The sequence below is a fragment of the Glycine soja genome, chromosome 19 (genome assembly GCF_004193775.1).
Source record: "Glycine soja cultivar W05 chromosome 19, ASM419377v2, whole genome shotgun sequence".
Taxonomy (NCBI): Eukaryota; Viridiplantae; Streptophyta; class Magnoliopsida; order Fabales; family Fabaceae; genus Glycine; species Glycine soja.
In genome coordinates this window covers 46,791,064-46,807,558 of record NC_041020.1, presented here as the reverse complement: position 1 = coordinate 46,807,558, position 16,495 = coordinate 46,791,064, and the positions used below count along the sequence as shown (strand labels likewise).

Here is a 16,495-nt window from a genome sequence, read left to right as displayed (position 1 = left end):
CCCCACGAGGCTTGTCCCCCCCTCCTAGCCATTTTTGTTTCCCTTCTCCCAGCAAGGTATGTTAATTTTTTAATTATTTTAATTTTTTTATAAATTGTTATATTTTATTATTTGTATTTTTTTTTTGCAGGTAGTCATCTTGTGTACAAGAAAATTATATTAACTCACAACACAACAAGTTTATTTTCTTTATGTTTATATATTTTTGCTGTTAGTTTAATTTGTTTATTATTTTAGTAATTTTTTATTTATTATATAATAAATTGTTTATTTTTGTTATGGTTGTTTAATTTTTAGAATATAAATTTAATTAATATTCATAATAAATATTACTGTAATATTGTTATTAGGCGTATTTAAAAAAGAAAGGTATATTATTATTATTATTATTATTATATATATATTTTTTCTGAAATTGGTGAAATTGAGGAAAAAAATTATATATTTTCTGAAAGTTGACAAAAAATATATATATATATTTTTTGAAAGTTGACAAAAAAAATTCCTCAATGTGAAGAAATTATTTTTTATTATATATATATATATATATGTTTAGTGAAATTGCTGAAATTGACAAAAAAATATATATATATATTCTGAAAATGAAGCAAAAAAATTTCTCAATGTGTAGAAATTATTTTTTATTTTATATATATATATATATATATATATATATATATATATATATATATATATATATATATATATATGTTTTTTGAAATTGTTGAAATGGAGAAAATATATATATATATTTTCTGAAAATTAAGTAAAAAAATTTCTCAATGTGAAGAAAATTTAAATTACGTGTTTGTTTGTAAAATTTAAATTACGTCATCTTCTCATCATTATGACGTGGCATCTGGACCATTAGAGGATGATTTATTGTGGATGCAAAAAAATCATAAATCCCAACATATTTGGAATGGTGCTAATGATAGGACGTTAAAAATCCGACGAGCTACACCACTGTACAATCATAGAGAAGTACCGCCCGAAGAAATTATTCCTCTATTACAAATTTCGGGTTTGTACCCGATAATGAAATTGGCGCAGTTGAAAGTGAATGGAACATTGGTTAATGCTTTTATTGAAATGTGGAGGCCAGAAACGCATACATTTCATTTGAAGTATGGGGAGGCAACTATTACATTTCAAGATGTTTCTGTGCTACTTGGTATTCCTGTGGATGGAAGACCATTAATTGGAAATACAAATATTGACTGGTTTGAGTTGTTTCATGAATTATTGGGTGTTATGCATGGGGAGATGTTGTTTTGGGTAACCTTTATAGAGAGATGTGCATCCCAACAGACTATAATATTAAATCAATAGGCGGTTTCACTCTCTTGATTCAATTATGGGCATGGGAACGATGCCCAACGTTAGCCCCCTCAGTTATTCCTCCGCAACAACAAAACACGCCACTTGGTTACAGGTATACTTTCCTTTACTATTTTGAATTCATTATTAATAAACATGCTTGGTTGATGTTAATCATTATTCTATGTAACATTTTATTTTGTTATTTAATTTTTTGTGAAGATGGTTGGGAGGTGAATTGCATCACATAGGCAATGACAATTTAATTGAGTTTCGTCGTAAATTAGATGTCATGAAACGCGACGAGGTAACAATTTCGATGTTTGTTTATTAAATGATGTTGTATTTCTTAATTAATTTATTAAATTTAACTTTTATATGCAGTTTGTATGGGTCCCTTGTGCTGGACATGTGAAGATGAATTTGAGTAAAGTTTGTTTTTTTGGGTCTGCATTATGGACATGTATCATACCACTTATTTGTTTTCAAAAAGTGGAATGACACCAATCGGATAGAGTCATGAGACAATTTGGAATGCAGCAACCTATTCCGGGACCAGTAACGCAACCCAACAACATACATGACTTGACATTAAATGGAAAAGAAGGAAAAAATTGGATGCGACTAATGCAACCCGCACTTAATGAATGGAATAGTCGCTATGAAAGGAGAGTAGAGCAAACGCCGTCACAAACAGGGACCCTCAGTCTGAACTATATATGAGGTGGTACATGAGTAAAACAAAAGTTTATGTCGACCCAAAACATTCAAGAAGAGGACTATTGGTATACATTGTCCATTATAATTTAGAAAAGAATGTTGCGCTTATTGAAGATTATTTTAATAACTATTCATTTTTTTTCTATGCAGGGTGAAATCGCCGAAACACTACATTTTATGATGTCGCCTGTTGGGAGAAGGGTTTGTACTTTTGACGATTTACTGCCATGTATCGAGAACATCACTTTTTTGTCTGAGGAAAAGGATAGGATACTTGAGGCACATGAAGATGCTCCCCCTTCTCAGCCACAATTTGAACATCAACAGTTTAATATACTACAGCAAAGTGTGGAGACTCGAGCCTTAGCGCGACGTCGGAAAACTGTTGATGCAGCAACGTATAGTTTGCCTCCGATGCCAGAACGACAACATGGAATGTATTACACACCGCCGGCATTCACCCAAGAACCGTCTCAGATGCCGCCGATGTATTCATACCCCCATGATTTTCAACCAGGGTATAGTTTTGCAGGTATATTTGGGTTCTCTCCTCCTTCAACGGGAACTCCTTCATTTACCCAAAGTGGTCAAGTATCGACCCCAAATGCCCCACTTGCTGGTCTGTGGAATGTACTTGGAGATATACCCGACATGGACGACTTATTAGGGGTCAATTTACATCATGATTTCTCTGTCGAGGCTGACCAAGTGGATGAAAGGGCGAGTCCTAGAAGAAGAAATCCTGATAGGGCAGCTAGAAATTGGGACCGACCATGTGGGACTTCGTCGCGGCATCACAGACATAGTGATGATTGATTAATAATGACTTTACATTTTTTCCGCATGGTTTAACATTTTCATGTACTTTGTATTATTTTTTTTCCATGTGTTTCATATTGTCATGTACTTTGTATGATTTTTTTTCATGTTAATTTTATATTATTGTCACTTCAACGTTTCAATCTTATTGTACAATGCTTTTAAAATAAATAACCATAATGTTAATGACAAATAAACCAAAAGTGATCTCTAACGTAATTTAATGGCCAAATCAAAAAAGAATTGACCAAATCAAAAAGCATTTTAAAACATTTTAGGATTTCAAAATGTATTTTAGGTGAAAATGTATTTTATTAAAAATGTACTTATATATACTTAAAAAAGAGAGAATAATAAAATATAAAAAAATAACAAATAATACTAATAATGAAAATGAAAAAAATTTAATTTTTTTATAAACAAATTAAAAAATATACAATTTAGAGTGCATAAAAAATAATCTTATTGAAATTTTGGGGTGGGGGGTGTGGGAATATAAAAAAATAACAAATAATACTAATAACAAAAATGAAACAAAATTTAAATTTAAATGTTGGGGTGGAGGGGGTGTGGGAAGAGGCTGGGAGTGTGAGAAGAAGAGACTGGGAGTGTGGGAAGAGGCTCAGAAGGGTGGGGGGGGTGTGGGAAGAGCCTGGCCGCCCTGCGCTAACAGTAGCGCCTGACCCCTGGACGCTACCAAAGGCGCTCGCGTCAGGGGCGCTACCTGCTGTGCCACGTGTCATGTGCACAGTGGAAGTGTCAGTCTGAGGGCGCTTTGTAATAAAAAAACAGACTCTCCCCAAAAATAATTGCAAAAAAACCCCTTTTTAATAAATAATTTGTAAAAATGTCCCTGCCGAGACAGAGTGTATGCGAAGGGACAAGTCAAATTCAGAGGAACTATAATTAATAGTTAAAAAAGTTAACAATCCGATGTCCCTGGACAGTGAGAAAGCCATAGCATTGAGACACAGTCGACGTGGCAGGCTCTACCACCACTGATACATCTCCATCGTAGCCCCACTTCCCCTTTCTCTTTTCCTCTTTTTAATAACTTGCTCTGCAAATTGAATCCTTTGCTCCTATGCCAGCAAGCACCAAGCACAACGAGGCTCACATAAATAAATCAACTCAAACATGCACACACACACCCTACAACCACCATCACAGTTATATATAGTCAAATTTAGAGGTAGCCGTTTTTCAAAACTGGCTAACTAGTTTAATTTGTTGCCTTGCCTGCATTGTAGTTCCATATATATAGAGTGGTGGATATATAGATATATATATATAGCGTACGAATTGCACACCTCAGAGATATGGTAAGGGCTCCTTGTTGTGAGAAAGTGGGATTGAAGAAGGGAAGGTGGACAACGGAGGAGGATGAAATTTTGACCAAGTACATTATGGCCAATGGAGAAGGTTCGTGGAGATCATTGCCGAAAAATGCAGGTACGTACCAAGTAATTAATATATACCATTATTATTATTATGTACACATTTTGCTTAGCTGGGTACTACTACTACTACTACCTTTTTGTTGACTGTGAATAAAATTTCTCGTAGAAGGTCTAATTTTGTGCCATTGATTGGCTTTCTCTCTAGTTTACTGGCATTTTGAATCTTTGCTTCTGAAGGATTGTTGAGATGCGGGAAGAGTTGCAGGCTAAGGTGGATTAACTATCTAAGAGCTGATCTCAAAAGAGGAAACTTTTCTGTTGAGGAGGAAAGTACCATTCTGAAGTTGCATGCTTCGTTTGGCAGCAGGTTAGTGTCGAGATTCATTAATTTGATGCTCACGTCTGAGATTCAAGCTCATTTACTTGTAATTTAAAAACTTTTCATCTCTTAAATACTACTATATAATACTAGCTAGTATAGTTTATTTTTTTCTATTTTTTATCTTTAAAGTAAAAATAAGACGCGAGACAACCCGGGGCACAAGACAACGCATGCATCTCGTGTATCCAATATAAAATATAAAGAAATGACACTTTATTACATTATTTTTAAAAATATTTTTATTATTGATTAAAATTTATGATAAGAATTAACTAAACCAAATTTTATACGTGTGAATTGATTAAAATTTACTAGTAATATTTTATTTACTATTTAAAAAGAGGATGTAACTCTTTCCGACGACCTGACAAGGGCAGCAATACCGGGTCAAACAGCCTTCAATATTGCCGGGCTATTTAATGATTAGCTTCTGCCCAAACTTAAATGCTGCTACCTTCTTTTGGAAGCTTTCATTACACAAATATCCATCCGCAGTCAAATATAATAAATAAATAAATAAATCATATTTATTAAAAAATCAATTAATTTTATCAAAATAAAAAAGATAAATATTAATCAGTATTATAAGGGCATTGATAAAAAAAATTAAAATAATTTTTTTTATTTAAAGATAAAAAATTGTGTTATCTATTTTTTATGCTCTTTTATGTTTTCATAAGAGCCGGTATTGCTCCCTTGGTAAGGTCATTGATGTCGGAAAGAGTTACATCCTCTTTTTAAATAGTAAATAAAATATTACTAGTAAATTTTAATCAATTCACACGTATAAAATTTGGTTTAGTTAATTGTTATCATAAATTTTAATTAATAATAAAAATATTTTTAAAAATAATGTAATAAAGTGTCATTTCTTTATATTTTATATTGGATACACGAGATGCATGCGTTGTCTTGTGCCCCGGGTTGTCTCGCGCCTTATATGTCTTATTTTAATCTTATATATTGAATATTTAATTAATTTTTTTATATATGTATTTCTTGTTTTAATTTTACATTTAATTTTATATGAAATTAGAAACAACTCAATTTTTTTCAACTTTTTTACTTTTATCTTTATTTCAATACTTGAGTCGCTTAACGTTTATCTCTTTTAATTTACTACTTTTTTTAATCTTTTTTTTCAAATTAAATTTCAATTATTTTTAAATAATTTGTCAATAATTATTAACTAAACATAATTTGCTACCATAATATAACTCGTTCATTGTAATTTTGAAATACTCCTTCTAGTCTAGATATTATATTATAAGAGAAAAGAAAGATGATTTCACACTTAGTAAGGGAATTAGTTAATATTATTTAATTTTTTAATTTCACTTAAAAAATAGTTTTCCTTTTTAAATTATTATTTATTAAAATTTGATATCAAAAATAAAAAAAGGCAATAGGATCTCAATTAAAAGAAAAATAATATAGATATTTTCTCATTAAATCTACTAATTTGTTTAAATTTATTTATATTGGAGATCAAAATATATGGATTTGATTATATTCGATATCAGAGAAAATACAATTTATATGTAAAAATATTTATTTATTATAAATTTGATTATAATATATTTTATGCATTTTAAAATATTTATTGATTTTAAATTTTAATTATATAAACATATACAGTTGTTATGTGCACCGTGCAAACTAAAATAATAATTAATTAAATTTAATTTTCTACAACTAATATAAAATGTAATAAAATATTTATAAATTTTCGGCAAATTATTTTTTATCTATAAAGTTAGATTTTAAAAACATAGATTAATTTTATTTAATTCAACTAATATTTTAATTTATTTTAATTTATATTTGTTATTTTAATATAAAAAATGTTAGCAACACACATTTTAATATACTGGTTTTATAACATATTCTTTATTACTCTCTTCATTCCTAATTTTTTTTAGCATTTTTATTTCATTTCAAAAAAATTATTGTTTTATAATTTTGATATATAAGTGTACATTTCTTTTCTGCACTTTTCTACGCTTACACATAGCGGAGTAATTATTCAGCAAAAAAAATAATATATAGTGAAATAATTAGGATGGCTTCTTAATGGAGTATTCGTAGTCATGTAAAAATAACGGAGTATTAATAATTTTCACTCTTTTACAGTACTAGAAATTCGGGTATAGTATTGAAATTTGTAAAATAATAAATTAGTGTATTAGTCTAAATTTATAAAATTAAATATTTCTTAATTTGTAAAATTAAAAACTTACACAAATAAAGATGGAATAAAAATGAAGGAATTAATAATAAATTAAAGTTTATTAAAAACAATAAAATCATGAATAAGTATATAATTCTCCTATTTAACAATATCAACGTGCATGTATGAAATTGTTGTTAATAGTACAATAAAAAATAAGATATGGACTCACCCTATAAAATATTTTTGTATGATCACCTAATTTTTAATAACAATGATATGCACATGATCTTTATATTTTCTATTTATTAATTATTTTTTTCACACCCACGTGAAGCTCACACAAAACAAAAGGATAAAGAATAAAAATGAAAAGGACATGATGATATAGTTGACGAGTTTGGTAACTTGTTCAGCTGGTCGTTGATAGCAAGTCATTTACCTGGAAGAACAGACAACGAGATAAAAAACTACTGGAACTCTCATTTGAGCAGAAAAATTTACACTTTCCATGGGAAAACAACTTCTAAAGGCATCATCACCCTACCTCCTCGGCGCAAACGTGGTAGAACCAGCCGCTGGGCCATGAAGAACAAAAACCAAAAGGGTAGTAGTAGTACACAACAACAACAACAACAAATTCATCATCATCTCAATAATGAAGTAGCAGTTCCTCTCCCTCCAAAACCCCCACTTGAGACCGAGAAATATTTGTCCACCAATATAATATTAATGGAGGAGCAAGTTGATGGGTCGAGCACTGCTAGTACAATAACCAATGATCATAAACATGAAAACACTACTACTATGTGTGTTGAAGGCGAGAAAGAAGAAATATTAAATGACGACATATGGGGGCCGTATGTTGAGGAAGTTATTAACGGGGGAGAGTTAGTGTTAAATTTTGATGATTTCATGGACCATTGCTGGCAGGAAGCAAGTGGGGTTTGGACCATTTCTGATGAACAAAGAGAGAGCAATATCAATATTGTGGTTGGGAATGAAAAAGTTGATGACGACATGTGTACGAACGTAATTATGTCGAGTGGGGATCATGATCGGTTGCATTCTTCCTCTTCCATTGCTTCGGACTTGGATCAAAACCTCCTCACTTGGCTGTGGGAAGATGAAGATTGGGAGAAGGATCTTCAGAGCCTTGGAGAGATTCATAGTGACAAATTAAAAGCTATGGTTGATTGGTTTCTCTCTTCAAGTTAAGGACCTAGCATATGTTCTCTTCTTCTCTGTCATTTTTTCTTTCCCTTTTTGGGATGTGAAACTATGGACATGGAACCATTTTGCATGTCTTAGGGTAGAATGTAAATAACGTACGTGTTTGCATTGATTCTTGCATAATTAGTTGTGCTTATTAATCAAATATAAAAGAATGAGAAAAATAAATAACTAATGAGATCTAGCTCATTTAATTGAGAAATGTGTGTGGATTTTTGCAAATCTAATGGAATTTCACTCGTTCTTTTTAAAAAAAGAGCAAATAGTTAGTTAATGAGATTAATTGTGTCTTTTTTCAACAGATTTATTTATTAATTAAAAAATAAGATATGTTTATTAAAACAATACTGCGACTTAATATATTTTTATTTAATAATTAAATATTTTTTTATTTTTTTAATCATTCAGAGTCAAATCTAACAACAGCCGTGAACAATTTTTCTATTGAAATCTAAAAAATTAGGAATAGTTATCACAAATCTCTTTTTTTGTGTGCTCTTGAAAAAACAAAAACTAAAGAAAAATTAAGGGCAGAAAATGATGAAAAATGAAGTAATTTTTTATCGAAAAATGAAGTAATATATATATATATATATATATATATATATATATATATATATATATATATATATATATATATATATATATATATATATATATATAGTATAATATAGCAAAATACATCATTACTCTATTTACAATATCGGGTTGAAAAAATATTATGAAATTAATTAATACTACAAAGACTAAATATGATATTAATCAAATGTTTTTCTTTTGGTAATGATATTAATCAAATGTTGTAGTATGCTCGTAAACATTTACTGATACGATTGAAGTCAATTTATTATGTTTTATGATTTGAATATAAAAAAATGCTTTTGTAACTTCTCTCGTAGTTATAATATAAAAGCTAGGCTTTATCTCATCTGATATAAATATCTCGAATTGTAACTTCTCTCATTAAACTTCACTTATTATTTCATTCTTTCACGTGATTCTACCAACCTTACATTTTGTCCCATCACACCTACTGATTGTATCTTTTTTTTATGTGAAAGTAAAGCGGAAGTGTACCAGCTGGTGTTTTTAGATGCAAGATTTTAAAACTAAGCAGATAGGATTATTACTGTTTCCTAAATAAATCTTCTAACTTTTCTGTTTCGTAACACAATATTCACAGTTTGCAACTGTGATATCAACATGGAAATGGAATGGATCGTTTAAAGTTTTTAGACTTAAAAATTGATTTAGTTTTATTAGTGTTTTTCTACAAGAGTTATTTCAGACATTATACGTTAGTTATTCACCGTCATCATAAGTAATGTCGTAGAATGTTCGTATCTATAATGATGGTTTTCAAAAAATTATCTTAAAAAAGTTACAATTTTAAAATAATATTAAAAAAAATAACTGTTTTATAATTATTAATTTTTTAAAAAAATAGAGTTGAGGATTTTAAGATAACTTTTAAAAAAATTATCTTAAGATTCAAGCATTTTAAGATAGTTTTTTAATAAATTGTCTTAGAATATTTTTTTTTAAAAAAGAAAGAAATTAGAAAAAAAATTGAAGATTCTAAAACGATTTTTTCAAAAACTAGTTTAGAATGTAGAAATTCTTAGATGATTTATTAAAAAATTATTTTAAAATGTTCTTTTTTAAATTAAAATATATTGAGGTGAAATTCTAAAAAAAAAATTTCAAAAAAGGACATGCAAATGTCTAGAGAAAAGTATATTTATATATTAATAAAACAAACAAAGAGGTATGCCCCCTTGGAAAACTTTTGTGCCCTTCCTTAATAAGACTTTTATCTCTAGTACATGTGACATTCCTTGTTACTCGATCAATCAAACAGCTGAACATAACAATAATCAATACCATATTTGAAATTAAATTAATGGCTTTCAACTTCTTCACAAAATTAAAGAAACACATGATGCAACCAAAAATATAAAAAGTAATTTATTAAGAAAATATTTATTGCATAAAAACATTAAAAATACTCAATCATTACTTTTTAAATAATTTAAAATATATATTAAATGTTCCCTAGAGGAAAGAATTATTGTATTCTACTTTTGCATGATCCCTATTGTTATTTTCTAGCTATTTTTTGCACATTTTTGTCTTGACAAAGGGCTATCTTTGCCCGTGACTAGAAGCTAGGTGTCCCTATTTTCATTTCCTAATTTTGCAAAAGTTTTATCAAGTACACCCGAAGGATAAACAACTCCTCTCAAATTAACCAAGCATTCTGAAACAGTTTAAATTACTGGATTCAAAACAAAATAGGTCAATAACGATAAACTTATCCAATAAAACAGTGAGGTCACTACACCATTTAACGAGCCAGAGAAGCAAGGGAGAAAAGGATAGCCAAATTAATCTTCAATTTAGAAGTTTTCATTCAAATGCAAGAAACCAAGAGAGTATATTTTGATATATTGTTTTACCAAAAGTCCCCAAAACCTAATTTAAAAGGAAAACATTTAAGATCATATTTGCTTAACAATAATAATAATAACAATATGAAGCTAAATTTCAAATCACAAAGCCAAAGTAAAAATATAATAATATTTACAACTCGGGAAGGTTCAAACAATATTCACATTAGCATATGGATAGTTACGGTCAACACAGACTAAATAAATAGAACAATTTTTCATAGATCCAAAAAGAAAAAGGAATTTGAATGAAAAACAAGAAGAAATTATAAAAGTTATATCAAAAGAAACATAAAAGGTTAACAACAATTTCAAAAGATTTTGATACTAATAGAGAAACCAAACAAAGAAAGCCACAGAAGAAAAAAACATTAGTAATAATTTCTCAACAACATTATGGATTTTTATAAATGTTCTAAACTTTTTCATAGAAATAAGAGAGTATAATAGATGTAAGAATTTTGTTATTCAAAATCCTATAATGTAATTTCTTGTATGATCGATACATCCTAGGAATTTGCACGTGAGAGTCAAATTAGGCCAACATCTAGGTCGAAGGATAACTCATCCATTTTTTTTTAAATAACTATGTGAATTTTTATATTAACATATTAAAATTAAGGCTTAAATAATTCATTTTGGAGGACTAAAATTATACAATTATAAAATCATAAGGATCAAAAGTGAATTTAAGCCTCAAATAAATAGACATTTAATATTTTTTCACGTCATATTAAATATTAAATTAAGAAAATATATGTATAATATGCTAATTTTCAAGATAAAATTCGTATCCCTTACAAAAATATTAAAATTGAATACTCTTAGAATATGTTTGGATGGAGAAATTTAAAATTTTAAAAAATTTAAAATTCTGAAAATTTTAAATGTTTCAATTTAAATTCCTTCATTTTTAAAATTCTGTGTTTGGATAAAAAATTAAATTTCTTTATTTTCAAAATTGTGTTTGGATGAAATTGTAAAACACAAATAGACTAAATCTAATAAGCAAACAAAACAGCCAAAGTCCCAAAGGAGCAAATTAGTCAATCTATGTCACCTTCGCTACCTCAAGTGGTTCAGCAAAAGGATCAAACAAGCCAAATACCAACACTCCCACAATACCATTCACAAGCTCAAGTCCCTCCCACACACACAAAAACAAAAACAACTCCATCCGTAACTTATAATTCTAACATTTCACAGAAGAAGACAGAACATTCATTCATACCTCTAAGTGCAGCAACCCTAGATCTATAAGGCCGTTTGCAAACCTCAAGCAACAACGCAACCTTTTTCCTTGAAATTCGACACCGTCACAAACTCATCCTGAATCTCCTCAACAACCTCGCGGAGATCCCTGGTGTCATGTGCAGACAAAGTGGTGACACTACTCAAAATGAAAGAGTCACTATCCACCGTCATAACGATCTTTTTGCCAATCTCGCAACTAACTCCTTTCTTCACACCGCGCTCTTCGGAAGCAACAATGTGGGGGCTACGAAGAAAGAGAATGAGTGTTGTTGCAAGAGAGAGATTGAGGGCAGAGAGGAAGAGAAGAGTGAAAAGCTATGAAGGAGTACAAAGGAGAATGTGTTTCACAAAAAAATTTCAAATTCTTTCATTTTTTGAAAGAATTTAAAATCCTAATATTTAAGTTAATTAAAATACCTTACCAAAATACTAAAATTTTAATTTTTTTTCAAATTTTTTATCCAAACACCTATTTAACTGAAAAGTAATTAAAATACTTTAAAAAATAGAATTATCCTATTAAATTTTTCCATTCAAACATATTCTTAATTATATTTTTAAATCAATAAATAACAAGTATATGCATCAAAGTATTAATGTAGGATAAATTAAATAAAATTCAACTAAAATTTATTTTAACAGAAGTTGAAATTATTTGTATTTGTTTCAACTAAAATTTATCATTAAATTAATATTATATCTTAAAGACATAATGATCAAGGGTTTTAAGTGGTTATTTTGTTTTCTCTTCACAATTCATTAAAATATAATGGGCTATTTTCAACCCCAACCAACTTAATTAATTATTTTAGCAGGTTGGGATGGGGACTTTTGTAGGTCAGTCCCATACTCATTTGTGGGATCACCATGATATTAGAACTGGAGTTGCAACTTGCAACAATGTAACTCGTGTTATTTATGGCAGGCCGCATGCCTGCATCGGTCGAATTCACGAGCCTAATAGTTCAGAGATATATACTCGACCCCTATCCTATATTTAGACAGTGAAGCTTGGGTAAAGTGGGGGTTGTTTGCTATATAATTTTGATAAAAACTTCCCTAAAAATATTTACTTGAAAAAAAAATTAAGTTTGTTTGATTTTTTAAAAAATAATAATAAGCTAATCTATTTAGACAAGTATAAATGATATAGATATACAAAACCTTTATTATTATATTTTTCTGACAGCAAGAAGGGTGTATGCAGCTTGAAGGGAAAATAAAAATAAGTTAAATGAAAAACTTGTAGATTCGGCTAAATAAAAATTTAATTAGTTTAAAAAGTTTAAATTTCAGTTACTATATTTAAATAAATAATATAATGGTATTCATATTATATTTTATTATAATTAACTAATGGAAGGTTTGACTACATATTATGGTCAATATGGTATTAATTCCCATTTTTAGTACATTAACGAATATAACTATCTCTCTGCCATGACTCTTATACCTATTTGGTATTACTACATATACACGTCTGATCTTTAATAATATTTTTTATTTAATATTTATTAAAAATGTTACTAAAAGTCTTTGGTAACATTAAAAAAACATCATCAACATTTAATAATAATTTGATAACATATATTGAATGTTGTCAAAGATTTTTAATAAAAATTGTGTTAAGCGTTAGATAAAAAAAATATTACTAAAAATTAATCTAATAGTGTGACACACAATAATATATGAATAAAAATAAGCATAAAGTTTATATTTCTTTTAAAAGATATATACACAAATGTATCACACAAGAATAAATGACTTTTTTTTATAAAGAATGAATGCATTTTTTATGCGGCAGAAAATTAAGAACAACAAGAAAAGAAAGACAAAACTAAATTTGAATCCTCAGAACCCCTATAGCATCTGCTAAACCAAGAGGGGGATATTTGAGGAGGCCAAGTATTCCGAATAAAAAGATGATGAATGTATTTGATATTTAAAGACTAATGTAATTCACAATTATCATTTTTTTTGTTGACAACAAAATATTCTTATACCTTAAAGCCATGAGATTAATTCCTTAAGAAGATAGAGTACTGGTAACCAAAGATCTAACCCTTTACATATGACTTAAGCTACACATTTATCACTTCAAAAGTTAGGCAAATGTTTACGTTAGCTAATTTATCTACCATCAAATTTATAAAGAATGAATTAGAATAATTTATAGAATTAGAAGAAAAGTCTTAACATAAGAGGGCATCAGAATGTAAACCAAATAAACTCTAGTCGTTAGATGAGATGATTTAGTCTTGAAAAAACATGTTTTTTCACCATTGCTAGTTCTATGCAAATCACTTGCCTCAAATATCGCCCTTCATATTCTTACATTCTATAGTTAATTCTCTTTTGGGCTCTAATTACCACTCTACCTTTGTGATTGGCCTTTATTTTAGTTTCATTCTCTTTCATTTGTACAGGCCTCTATTCCAAATTCTCTATTACCTAACTCAATTTTGAAAATTTGCAAATAGTTGTCTTTAATTTTAATAATAATAATAATAACGTTATTTTGGGCATTTAACTTGCCAAATAATGTACGCCATACAGTTACAAACCTTGCAATTGATATAGACAAACAAGAATTGCTCTAAAAATAAGACCTTAGAACTGCTGCGCTGGCCCTTTAAAGGAGTTTGTTTTTTTTTTTCTCTCTCTCTCATATATAAACTTGTTTGTCAGCAATATTCTTTCCTTGGTGCCTTCTCCTCCCAAACCTCCCCGCAGGGGGTGAGAAAATCACCTAAAACTCCTTCATTCATATTTCATGTCCTCGATCATGGAAACACAACCTGAATGCGCTGTCATCAACATCCCAAACATAAAAACAGAGCAACATGTGTCCGTGTCCCCAAAGAAGAAGAACGGTGGCGGCATGCGCTTTCTCAGGGTGGCACTCTTCAAGATGCGAGGGCGTTCCGCAAAACCAACCGCGCTTCAGGTGGATAATAATGAGGATGGTGAGAGGTCCAAGAGCACTTGGGGGAAGTTTGTGGGGTCCATGAGGCCATTGCACCTTCAAAGCACCCAATCTCCACGCTCATCACCTGATTCTCCATCTGAATATAAATCGGATTGCGGCGGCTATGTTTCTGATTTTGGGGCGGAGGAGGAGCCTTATTCGCCTTCCCCACCTAGTAGCCGTTACGCTTCAGCCGTAGGGTTGAACGAACTCGTTCAAAATGACGAGGAAAATGAGAAGCAAGAGGTGATTGTGGAGGACTACGAGCAACACGTTGATGGAGACGGGGATGAGATGATTGATGCCAAGGCTGAGGATTTCATTGCTCAGTTCTACCAAGAAATGAAGCTGCAACGTTTGGATTCCGTGGATCGTCGTTACGTTGAGCGAAGCCAAAGGTCATTGGGTTTGTGATGTACGTACGTGTGTATTAATGGATATTTAAGACTCAAATCACTTGTAAATGCATGCATTTGGTGTTTCTTGTCTTTTTCCCTAGCTAATTAAAATATAACATGTGATTAAGATGTCATTTTTAATTAAGGGACAAGAATTAGACATGAATAAGAAAGAATCTATATATATATGTGTGTGATATGAGTTTAATTGGATATTATATTCCTTTTTTGTTTTTGGTTCTCTTCATTTGTTCTTGTTGATGGGGGATGTTGAAGGCGTCAAGATAGATACTATTTTTGCTTGATGAGGAACAGGAACATGAAGATGGCATGGGCAAAGGTAGAGGGATCATGAAGAAAATATTTTCTTTTATTTGGAGTTTTTCTGGTCTTAGGGAGATGAATGAAGTGCAGTGTTGCAATTTATTTGTTTCTTTTAGGTGATTCTTAAATGAAAAAAACTTTTATGGTGAGGGAAATTCATTTCATGGGTTTGTGCACCTTTCATTTTTATTTTCTTATTCTTATTTAGTTTGATCATTTTTATTTTTATTTTGGGATTTAGATTGATAACTTTATGTTGTTGCCTTAACATTTACACTAATGATAAATTTTTTTATGAAACATTAACTAATCATCAAATCCTCGTCTTATTTTCATCCCAAAGTATTTTTTAAATGTAGTTTAATTTAATAATTTTAATTTGAACCCCTACAAAAATTTAATTTGAATTCATTCAAGTTTGCAAATTGCAACTTAATCAATAACCTTAAATCCTTAATGACTGATAAAAAAAATCGACAACCTTAATTTAATTTGATCAAATTCTAATTTGTTTGCTACACGCGGAGGTTAAATAATTTTTAATGTATTTTTTAGTAGCATTTAATGCGTTATCAAAACAATACAGTATTATGTTTGTTTTCATTCTATTTAGTTCCACAGTTAATATATCTTTTTGGTGTGACCCACAGTTAATATATATATTATCTTTTTCAGCGTACGTCTTATAACATATAAATTTTAAAATACAATGACTATATAGTAAAAATTTATGTCATATTCTATATCCATTACACAGTTAATATATATATTCTCTTGCAATATTTGTGTATTTGTTTAGGAGAACACGCGTACTTAACAAACTCCGTTGGGTGTCCCGGCAAATTAATACTTCTTTTTCCAGGTCCCGGATTACCGAACATACATGTTCATGGCCTTATCGGATAACATACATAAATTTGTGTCCACTATTACATCTTGCATTTTCACTATTGTATCATGCATCTTTTATTGCATTTTGGAAACTTTATTCTAATATGTAAAATTTCATTTTTGAATAGACTTTCCCAAAGGAATTAAAGGTGTGAGATGTAATATG

The 16,495-nt window shown here is 29.6% G+C and overlaps 2 protein-coding genes across 2 annotated transcripts; both read left to right on the top strand.

The window, feature by feature from the left end:
• Window positions 1-3,842: 3,842 nt before the first annotated feature.
• Window positions 3,843-8,219, top strand: LOC114399745 (transcription factor MYB111-like). The gene is made up of 3 exons (XM_028361960.1): window positions 3,843-4,311; window positions 4,497-4,626; window positions 7,228-8,219. The coding sequence occupies exons 1-3, from the start codon at window positions 4,179-4,181 to the stop codon at window positions 8,027-8,029; spliced, it is 1,065 nt and encodes a 354-aa protein (XP_028217761.1). The 5' UTR covers window positions 3,843-4,178; the 3' UTR covers window positions 8,030-8,219.
• A 6,090-nt stretch (window positions 8,220-14,309) lies between these two features.
• Window positions 14,310-15,602, top strand: LOC114399896. The gene has a single exon (XM_028362116.1). The coding sequence runs from the start codon at window positions 14,522-14,524 to the stop codon at window positions 15,128-15,130; it is 609 nt and encodes a 202-aa protein (XP_028217917.1). The 5' UTR covers window positions 14,310-14,521; the 3' UTR covers window positions 15,131-15,602.
• Window positions 15,603-16,495: the final 893 nt, after the last annotated feature.

Bases quoted from the DNA above. Each gene is read 5' to 3' on its own strand.
- LOC114399745 (XM_028361960.1), top strand. From the start codon at position 4,179: ATGGTAAGGGCTCCTTGTTGTGAGAAAGTGGGATTGAAGAAGGGAAGG. The intron at 4,312-4,496 runs GTACGTACCAAG...TTGCTTCTGAAG, and splicing joins ATCATTGCCGAAAAATGCAG to GATTGTTGAGATGCGGGAAG. The intron at 4,627-7,227 runs GTTAGTGTCGAG...TAACTTGTTCAG, and splicing joins CATGCTTCGTTTGGCAGCAG to CTGGTCGTTGATAGCAAGTC.
- LOC114399896 (XM_028362116.1), top strand. From the start codon at position 14,522: ATGTCCTCGATCATGGAAACACAACCTGAATGCGCTGTCATCAACATC.